The 11,032-nt window shown below is 32.2% G+C and overlaps 1 protein-coding gene across 1 annotated transcript; it reads left to right on the forward strand.

The window, feature by feature from the left end:
• Positions 1–1,722: 1,722 nt before the first annotated feature.
• nipal3 (NIPA like domain containing 3) lies at positions 1,723–8,853 on the forward strand. Its single transcript, XM_055171588.2, has 11 exons — positions 1,723–1,957; positions 2,804–2,872; positions 3,102–3,273; positions 4,046–4,105; positions 4,372–4,517; positions 6,055–6,151; positions 6,286–6,421; positions 6,773–6,861; positions 6,975–7,038; positions 7,623–7,717; positions 8,440–8,853. The coding sequence occupies exons 1-11, from the start codon at positions 1,904–1,906 to the stop codon at positions 8,616–8,618; spliced, it is 1,161 nt and encodes a 386-aa protein (XP_055027563.1). The 5' UTR covers positions 1,723–1,903; the 3' UTR covers positions 8,619–8,853.
• The last annotated feature ends 2,179 nt before the right edge of the window (positions 8,854–11,032 follow it).

An 11,032-nucleotide genomic window follows, 5' to 3' on the forward strand; every position in this document is an offset into this window, starting at 1 on the left:
CTATTTTTTCACATGCTTGCAGAGAACGATTTACCAAAACTAAGTTACTGGGTTGTTCTTATTTATAGGTTGATAGAAGCACTGGGGACCCAATTATAGCACGTAAACATGGAAAAATACGATTTTGATTATATGTCCCCTTTAAATATTTAGTATATACTCTTAAAAATGCTGGGATATTTATTACCACAGCATTGGGTCAAAAAGAGACGAGCCCAGCAGTTGAGTTAAATAAACTCCGAAATTGTTTATATTTGACTTAATAATGGGTTAAAGTAATGCATTACACTACATAAAAAATGTATGCATTTGGTAGTTGCGTTATCCAAATAGCCTTTATGCATTCAATACATTTTACATCAGTATGTGTGCTCCCTAAGAATAAAACCTACAACCTGTGCTGCAAAGGCAATGCTTTACTAACTTACCTGCAGCACCACTAAGCCTTTAACAACAAAGAGAAAATGTAAAAAGTTCATTTAATAATTTAATTTACATTTAAACAATAAAGTACATATACAGAAATGAAAGAAAAGATAATTTTCCTCACAGGCCTTCCATACCACACCCAGTGACATATCACCATGTACACAGGGATGACACATTTCTCATAACATCAGTAAATATTATGACATGGGCGTACCTTTTCTCTATTAAAAGACAAAATGGCTACAGATTCTTTTATCCTACTTCGGCAAAAGGTCACAGATTTGTTTCATTTCAACCGCACCATAACCCATACAGATTTTCTTATTGTCTGCAAGATTTTATCTGTCACTAGTTTGAATAGTAGAGTACACCTACTTCACCTTGAGGAACAATGGACTTAAAGTGCCTAAAACAACGGTTTAAAATATTATCGATTATCAAATATATCTAAATGTCATACTTGTTACAGGCCTGTTGGGGACTGCAAAATATCGATGATGTCACCCAAAGTCAGCAAGACTTATCTAGTAAAAGATGATTTGTGGTTAAAATAGATGTTATGGTGAATTTAGTAGTCCCACATAAAAGAAACTGTAGTATAATTTAGTATTTACTGTAGTACTACTAGTAAAATTCCACTATGTATACTATATTGTTTTGAACCTTACCAAAGTAAATAGCAAGGTGTACTACATCATTTACTAGTTTACACTACATAATACTTTAGTATGCATTAACAAAATGTATAAATAATTGTATTAATAGTATTTTAGAGTATACTACAATTTAGTACAGTTTACTATAATTAATACTAAAGTATTAAATATAGTATTTTCATGTGGTGTGAGTTTGAGATAATTTTTGGATTCCGGATTGGTGAAGGAACATTGGTGCCATCTAGTGTCCACACGTGTCAAATTGTGAAACTTTCACGTGTTTGTCTGTTTATATATGTATTTTTTATATATATATTAAGGGGCTGGTCTAAATGTTTGTGCACGTATTGTTTTCATCATTAACCTATAATTTTAAACACGACAATAAATATCGATATACATAATAAAAACGAAGTGTCCACATTAGCACTCGGCCACACTGTAGTACAGTATTATACTCAAAGCATTAATCGTGAAAATGTAAAACTGTATCCGAGTCGCAGTTGTTCTTCTCATATTTAAACTATAGATGCTCAATAAATAGATAATAAGCGCCGCGACTCATTTCAATAGTAGTTTTTGCGTACCTCATCACAATCCTCCGAGTCCGACTTTGCGTCCGCGTCATGCAGAGCCTGCGTACTACGTCACTCCTATTGACAGGTGTACCCGGAAGAAACCCGGATTTTGAAAATGGCGATCTGTGATGGTCTCTTTCAAAACAGAAAATAGTAGAGTTGCCTTTAAAGTTCAGTTAATTTCATAACCAACACGAGTTGTGAGGTTTGGTGATGCGGAGATTGTGATTTGATGTAAAAATGGACACCGTGAGGATGGCACGAGAGGACGATGGGAATAAAGACTCCTACACGGTGAGTTGATGACGTGAAGTTGATATTGTTTATGTTTTTTTTTAAATATGAAAAGAAAGATATTCTTATTTAACGTATTTACAATAGTTGATGTTAAAATATGGGATTATGTTGTACTAAATTGTATATATCAGGGTAAAAAACAGGATGCAGTTTATAGATGCTTAGAATTGAGTCCTTTGCTTTAAAGTTGGCGCTAATGCAATACAAAAGTAATAGTTTCCTTAAAAAATAATATAACATTATGAACCACCAGCTGTTTAACATTAACAGCATTATAAAATTACTGACACATTTTTGTTTAATTCCATATTATTACCGACCGTAATAAAATATATGGTTGAAATAATGTCAGTTCTTGTTTTAACGTTGAAACGACGTTGATACGACAGCTAATGCTAAACAGTTGCAAAAGGTTATTAAAATGTTTAAAAATCAACGTTGAAATTTGGTTGAAATAATGTCAGTTGTTTGTTCAATGTTGATTCAACTGTGAATCAACTTGAGATGTTGGCTGGCATGGTGCTTTAGTGGTTCTTATATGCCCCCCAATAAAAGCCAAAACATTACCAGTAGAAACTCACATAGACCATTCATTTATATTTTTCATTATAACCAATACTATTTTCACTATAACTAAAATTGTATTGGTAGTTCCTACTGTTTTTCACAATGAGGGTAATGTCACAAATAATTTATAAAAGACATTTTGGTTTTAGTTTTGGGTGGATTCGGGAATATCTCCTTAAGTACAAGCTCTGGTTTGCTTATGACATATAATAATTTCTTTATTCCTCTGGTCACACATATGTATGCTGATATATAATTTTCATGATTTCAATGCAGGAAAACCTCATTGGCACACTGTTAGCCATCTTTGGAAACCTGTTGGTCAGCATCTCCGTGAGCATTCAGGTAAGTTTAAATGTGTGGCTGTTTAATTATCATATTCCGGGTCATGTTAAAGGGTGTGTTCAAGTTACACCCTGCGTAGGTGAAAGTAAACTAGTGTCATTTCCTTTTGTTTGCACATGGGATTAACGTTGTTTTCTGACACGACCGTTGTTTTGTTTTACGTCAACAGTTTTATAAAGAAGGTGAAAAAGTACAACACGCGTCATAATGTGATGTTTTTTACTTTCAGAAACAAAGTCATGTGGCCTTAGCAGGAAATAAAGATCCAAGGCGGTACTACCGTACCAAGACCTGGTGGTTCGGTCTAATGCTTATGGTTTTGGGAGAGGGGGCTCTGTTTGTATCATACGCCTATGCTCCCCTGTCTCTCATAGCTCCACTTAATGCTGTTTCTGTCATATGTAGGTATTTTTTTGACCATTTTAGATTAACATGTACACCGCATTCGACAATATTATGCACATGACATTTTTGTTTCTTTTTTTAAAACAGTCAGTAAGTTTACAAATTTTATTTTAACCTTAACAGTTATATGACGTTGTGGATGTTATTCTATTTAAATGAAATAAAAATGTCAAAATATACTATAATAGCAGCAGGTTTAAATACATGTTTGCTTCTTAAAGGTGGCTTTTTTATTGCTGCCTTTTCCGAATATTTTCCTAAAAAAAAAAAATTTAAGCCTTTATATACTTAAATCTTTCTGTGCTGTAAATCACTCATGAATCTTATAATAGTTCAATGATTTATGTTTAGGGCCACCAAATATAAATTGTTATAGGAAATAATTAGTTTTTTTAAGATAATGCACCCTTTTTGTCTTTAGAAAGATCTTTTTTATACCCATATTGTATGAGAACTACAACTTGCTTAATAATTTGGAACAGCATATTTTGCAGTATTAAATTATCTTTTGACATTTTTATTTCATTTGAATGGAGTGACATCCATACTGTCATATAGCTGTTGAGGGTAGAATAAAATGTATAAATTGATTAACTGTATTGGAAAAATAAACTAAAATGGCATGTGCATAATAATTTACATATTTTTTCTGTTTTCCATATTTTATGTTAATCTGTGCTTACATGCCTAAAATATTTTTAAATACTATGAATAATGTTTTTTTTTCTTCCAAAAATGTGTAATATGTATGTGATTTGGCCTTCACAGCGAGCTCCATCTTAGGTTTCCTGTTTTTGCGAGAAAAGTGGAAGGCACAGGAATTTTTGAGTGAGTGTTGCTTATTTTTTCCTACAAATATATAAAACGCCATGCTTAGAAATTGCTTACTTTGTTATTTTTGGCATTGTTGTGCCAGCTGTATTTCCTAGAGCTGTTTATGCAAACACCATAAGCCGTGTGTTGCTTAACCACAACCAACTTCTTATGTAATTTATTGTATTGATAGATAATTTAATAATCATATAAAATTGTTGTGCGGGTCTTTTTCATATATCAATACATTGCAGTTTCTTATTGTTGTTGTTTTTTTGTAGAGCGCTACATTTTGACTTTTCTGGGCTGTGCGATGACGGCAGGCGGTACTTACCTCTTTGTGACATTTGGCCCGAACTCCCATGAGACGCTGAATGCAGAAAATATAGTCCAACATCTTATAAGCTGGCCTTTCCTCTTATACTCGGTAATAAGCCACATATGTGAACACTTGCATGTGGGTGATTTTATTATTTGGTGTCAAAAGTCATTATTTGTTCTGCCATATTTTAATGGATTTTTTAAAATAATTTGGTACTCATTGTCATGCATCACAAGATATATAATAGATAAATAATATTTTCTGTATAAAGTGTCGTATATAGCTGAAAATCACAATTGCGATTATATAATCATCCATATACAGTATGCATCCTTTGTTTCTATATATACTTTAAATATTAAAGGCGAAGTCCACGATGTTTGAAAGCCAATGTTGATATTTGAAATCACAGAAACAAACACGCCCCTACCCCAATAGAATCTGGACCTTCTGTTGATAGACCCGCCCCACACATACGCAACCCGGCAAGGATGTCGGTTAGTAGACACGCTCCTTTCTGCTGATTGGCTATAAGTGTGTTTTGGTAGTCGGCCCGTCTCCTTTTCCAACGCGTTTTTCAAACATCGTGGACTCCGCCTTTAAATGCAGGTTGTTTTACAGTTTAATGTTTTTATAAAATGTGCTGCCTCACGATTAGTCGCGACTAATCGTATGCAGAATAAAAGTTTTTGTTTACACAATATATGTGGGTGTACTGTGTATAATAATAATCATGTATAAATACACATACACACATGCATATATATAATTAAGAAACATTTGCATGTGTATATACATGTTTATATTTATATATAATCTATATTATATAAATATAAATATTTATTATATAAATATATATTTTTTCTTAAAATTATACATTTATGTGTTTGTATTTATATAAACATAATTATTATACACAGTACACACACATATATTATGTAAACAAAAACTTTTATTCTACAAACGATTAGTCGCGACTAATCGTGAGGCAGCACTAAAAATCATATTGACTTCAAAAATACTACGGGCATTTCTATACAAATCTTTGTAACGATAGGATATACAACAGGTACCAGGATACTGATGGTTATTTTGTACAGATGACTTCTGTAATGTTTGCTGAAACAGTGATGGATATTTTATTGGTAATATTTGGTTGTCGTACATTGCAAAGAATGATTTTCTTACCAGTGTTTTTGTTTTGTTTTCAGTACAAATAGCTAAAAACTTTCTTAATGAGCTAAATGACCTAAAAAATGTAGTTTTTAGACAAAAAATATAATATTTAAGTGAATTTGTGCCTAAAACAAGCCAAAAAAATGCCAATGAGGTAAGAAAAAAATCTTAAAATTTATAATAAAAAAAATGTAAACACTTAATTCTAGAAAAATTCAAGGAAATGTCTTTACCCCATTGGTAAATTTTTTTTGCTTTTTTAAACACAAATTCACTTAAATTTAATATTGTTTTTGTCTAAAAACTAGATTTATTTTCTTAGGTAATTTTGCTCTTTAAAAAAATTCTTCTTAATTAATTTCTTTTTTTATATTTGTACTGAAAACAAGACAAAGATACTAATTAAGAAAGTCATTTTTTGCAGTTTAAGATGTCCAGTATTAAACTTGTTTTTTTTTTATTTCAGCTTCTGGGAATCATCACATTTTGCCTGATCCTATATTTCTACAAACAACGGAACGCAAACTACCTCGTTTTGATTCTACTATTGGTGTCACTACTTGGTAGGATTATAAAAGCAATAAAATCAGTTTGTAGCATCCGAGCATTATTCAAAGTGATTCACAATACGGTAGATGCACAGACATAGCAAAGCAAATAAACCAGATGTTAATTTTTGTTATCCTTTTCCCTTTAGGCGCCGTGACTGTGATCACAGTGAAAGCGGTGTCGGGAATGATTGTGCTCAGTGTCATAGGTCCTCTACAGCTCTCATACCCCATATTCTACGTTATGTTCGTCTGCATGGTGGCTTCTGTTGTGTTCCAAGCATCGTAAGTTGTCCCACAATGACCCAAAAATCTAAATTCTGTCCTTATTTACTTATCCTCATGTTCAGTTTCTTTATTCTTGTATTCTGTGAAGATATTTTGACAAATAATGATAACCACATAGTTGATGGCACCCACTGATTTCTATAGTAGGAAAAGATACTATGGAAGTCAGTGGTTTGGTTACTATAATTTATGAAAATATTTTCTTTTGTGTTTAACAGAATAAAGAAACTTATACAGGTTTAAAACAGTGACAGAATTTTATGAGGGGGGTGAACTATCCCTTTAAAATTATTAAACTTAGAGAAGTATACTTTGTTTATATGACTTGAGTGTTTTTTTTTAATACAGATTTTTAGCACAGGCATCTCACCTGTATGATTCTTCTCTCATCACCTGCGTGAATTACATTTTCTCAACAACATTTGCCATCGTGTCAGGTAGGATTCGCTACATCTTTCTGGGTTTAAAATTTAAGCATACAGTAATTTTATTTGTTTAATATTATGTACAAGTCTTAGTTTTCATTCTCATTCTGTTTGTCTTTTAACAGGATGCATATTTTACCAGGAGTTCAACCATGAAGATGTCCTGCACATATGCATGTTTCTGTTGGGGTACGTTTTTATAATACATTTCGAGCACATGGGATATTTTAAAGTCCCCCTGTGGTCAAAATCAATTTTTTTATTGTTATTTTAAATATATGTTAACTTCAGCGCAGATGCAAATCAGCGAAGATAAAAATGTGTGCTGCAAATGCTCAAATCACGTATGCATTGTTAAAACCATCAGCTATGTGTCTGGAACTCCCGAATGGGGCATCTATGTACATATATATCTATGTTCTGAGCTGGTGCAATTGATTAGAGGCAGGATCCGCAAACACTAAATGAGACGAGGGTATAGAGTTACATTCAAGCTATTTTAAGGCATGAATAACTTTTTCATATGCTTTTTTGATGCTCAAAGATGTGTTTTAAGGGATAAAGGTATCAACTACAGGGGGACTTTAGTGCTACAATTACTGTGAATATTATTACTGTCATGCTATTTTACATCTAGTGTCTCATACATCAAGAAGGGATGTGCTCACTATGTACTGTTTGACCATGACATTAGCAGTAGCAGTGACTACTAGACAAGTGATTTGGAAATCTTAGATATGTTAATAAGTGTCTGTTTTGTGATTTTTCTGCAGATGTGCTATTTGCTACCTTGGGGTGTTCCTTATCACCAAAAACAAGAGGAAAGCCAAAGCCTTTGAGCCATATGTCACTATGGACATGGCGAAAGGTGTGTATATAAATTTTTCCCATTGGTTGTACACTCAGTATTGCGGTGCATTGTGGGGTTAAATGAGGGCACTTAAAAATGTCCACTATGATTTCGGATACCACTAAAAATGGATGTTACCTCAAATAGTGCACTATTTAAGCGGCACAGAAATTTTGTATTGATGCATCTTAAATTTTGTGAACATATTTTTTCTTACAGGAATTGTACACCCCCTTCAAAAAAAAAAATACAAATTTGTCTCTTTATTTACTCCGCATCAGTGTGCTGGTCGCTTTTTACCATGCAATAATTGATCGATCAAAATTTCTTTATATAAATTATTTCTTTACAATGTTGCATTGTTTCAAAGCAGCTTTACATGAAAGAAACTGAAACTGAGAAAATGTAATTATTAAATATTAAATTATGTACTAAATTATTATATTCTAAACAGAGATGGCAATAAAAGCATTAATTTGGATTTATTTAAATAAAGATTTGATGCACTAAAGCTTCAAAAAGGATGCACAAGCACCATAAAAGTATCTTTAAAGCAGTCCATTTGACTTTATATAAGTTTTCTGAAGATAAACAAAAGTTTTGTGTAAGAAACATTTTTCACTAATAATATTATACTTTTTTGTGCACTTTTACAAAGTTTTTGTTAAGCTTGTGATGACCAAAAATCCAATTTCTGTTTTTATGCTAAACAAACATTGCATGTTTTATTGTCAACACAGGTATACCAACTATTCACGACAAAGGCTGGGCTGTGCAACCTGATAATGGCTCATTTTCCTACGGAGCACTGGAGAACAATGACAGCGTTACTCCCGTGACTCTTCCAGTGGGTCAGGATCCGTCCATTTCACCCGATCCTGTCAACCACTACCAAAACACAGAGCTAAAGAGAGACTAAAGAAAATAAGTGCATATATGACTTCAACCAAAAGAAACGTTTCTGTTTAGGCCTTTTCTGTTTGCTTGATGGCAACAAATTATTCAAAGTACTCTGATTGCTTGATAATTGGGCCATTGGAGAACTTCTGATACTGTGTTATTGTTGGGGTTAGTATGAACCGTCTTCACAATAACTGGCATGTTGTATTTGTATTAAACTCTGTGCCTTAAATATATTGCTTGATCACTCCTGAGTCCTGACCCCCACATCAAAGCTCATAAAGCTAACATAAGGGCCTATATATACCTCGAAAGTGTTATAGATTGTACTACTGCTTTGGACCAAACATAATCCAACTTTATCACTCAGAGGCCTAATGTGTAAACTTTTCTCCCAGTTATATACAAATACATGTTCAGCACAAAATGCACAAAACTTGTGCACACTTTTGCAGTATGTGGTCTGAAATGTGTGCTTTGCCTTTTTTTATGTGCCTGCAGGAAATTGCATTTCTATACAAATCTTTGTAATGATAGGATATACATCAGGAGACTGATGGTTATTTAAAATGTACAGATGACTTCTGTAATGTTTGCTGAAACACTGATGGATATTTTATTGGAAATATTTGGTTGTCGTTTTGCCTTTTGTACATAAATCACAAATAATCATTATGCTGTTGACAAACACTTGAACTTTTGTTTGAACGTTAGGGGAACTTGAAAATTGAAAGTCACACTAAGTTATGTTTAGACACAATAACTTTTTATTAAAAAGTAGGATTATAGGATTCTTAATATATTCTATAAAAATATATCCTTAAATTAATGTCAGGATTTTGTTTTTGGTGTTTATCCAGTTATAGCCATTCAATAGTGATATCATGTATTTAACCAATATAAGTTATGTCTTAATATTTAAGGAAATGGTTTCTGCAGAACCAGTAATACTGCTCCTTGTTATAACGGATTACTCGTTGTTCTGATCTAATGCCGCTTACTGAGTTTGTACAGCTGTTTTTCATGATAAATGTATTAAAGCCTTACTGCATCATGTATTATTGCTGTCCGTTATATAGTATATAGTGTGTGTGTGTGTGTGTGTAAATATATATATATATATATATATATATATATATATATATATATATATATATATATATATATATATATTTATTTATTTATATAGAGAGAGAGGGAGATAGAGAGAACTTCATTATAACTTTTATGTAGGCCTATGTGTGTACTATATATACGGCTACTTTTTTAAATAATCTCTTTAAAGGGGCCATATGTCACAAGACTTTAAGATGTAAAATAAATCTTTGGTGTAAAGTTCTAGCTCAAAATAGCATATAGATAATTTATTATTGCATGTTAAAGTTGCCACTTTGTAGATGTGAGCAAAAATGTGCCAATTTTGGGTGTGTCCTTTAACATGCAAATGAGCTGATGAAGTGCAAGCACTGATCTCCATGATGGTGTTGAAATTGAAACTCAGTTGTGCTATCAATTATTTTTTTCTGTGGTTGAATAGTTCCGATTAAGGGTCGGTATTATTATAAGATCCCCTTTTGACATCACAAGGGGAGCCAGATTTCAATTACTTAATTTTTTCACATGCAGGCAGAGAATGGTTTACCAAAACTAAGTTGATCTTTATCAAATTTTCTAGGTAAATAGATGCACCGGGGACCCAATTATAGCACTTAAACATGTAAAAAATCAGATTTTCATGATATATCCCCCTTAAACTTTTTTTTAAGTGTCTGTAATAACTGAACCATGTTGTTGTTTAAGTAATTTCTATACTAGTACTTGACATATTGTTTATTTTGGTAGTTTACGTGTATTGTATGTCTATGTGTAAGGTAGGACTTCATGGACTGGTAAAATAAAGTATGTTTGCAATTTAAAAAATTGTTACAACAACAAATATACAATCTATTTTCCCTGAATTGTATTTCCAAAAATGACCTATATTTAGACCTATAAGGGTATTGTTATTGTACTGTTAATTGTTAACGTGAAGGATTATTTCTGTATGAAATAATATATATAGAATATATATTAATATATATGTGTGTATGTATATATATATATATATATATATATATATATATATATATATATATATTTATAATAATATTAAAATTAAGATTAATGCTGTACTTCATATCAGAAATGTTTTTAAATCACGTGCTCAACGCAGAAATGCTTGTGCTCGTCAAATTATTTAGTAACGTTAGTAGTCTCAAGAATACGGATAGAATTACTTAACACGGTTTTTATTGTTTTTATTCATGTTATAAAATTATGAATGTGCGTCAACGATATTATAAAGCAGCAGCGCCGTATGATACACCAAACTACACCGTTTAGCATGACCCTCGTGCCAAAGTACGTCATCAATCCAAACTGTCAATCTCGCGT

This window comes from Misgurnus anguillicaudatus, chromosome 7, assembly GCF_027580225.2.
Source record: "Misgurnus anguillicaudatus chromosome 7, ASM2758022v2, whole genome shotgun sequence".
NCBI classification, from domain to species: domain Eukaryota; kingdom Metazoa; phylum Chordata; class Actinopteri; order Cypriniformes; family Cobitidae; genus Misgurnus; species Misgurnus anguillicaudatus.

What these genes read in the sequence shown, in the direction of transcription:
- nipal3 (XM_055171588.2), top strand. Translation starts at nt 1,904, where the DNA reads ATGGACACCGTGAGGATGGCACGAGAGGACGATGGGAATAAAGACTCC. An exon ending in GCATCTCCGTGAGCATTCAG is followed by an intron (nt 2,873 to 3,101) that starts GTAAGTTTAAAT and finishes TTTTACTTTCAG; the next exon opens with AAACAAAGTCATGTGGCCTT. An exon ending in GGCCTTTCCTCTTATACTCG is followed by an intron (nt 4,518 to 6,054) that starts GTAATAAGCCAC and finishes TTTTTATTTCAG; the next exon opens with CTTCTGGGAATCATCACATT.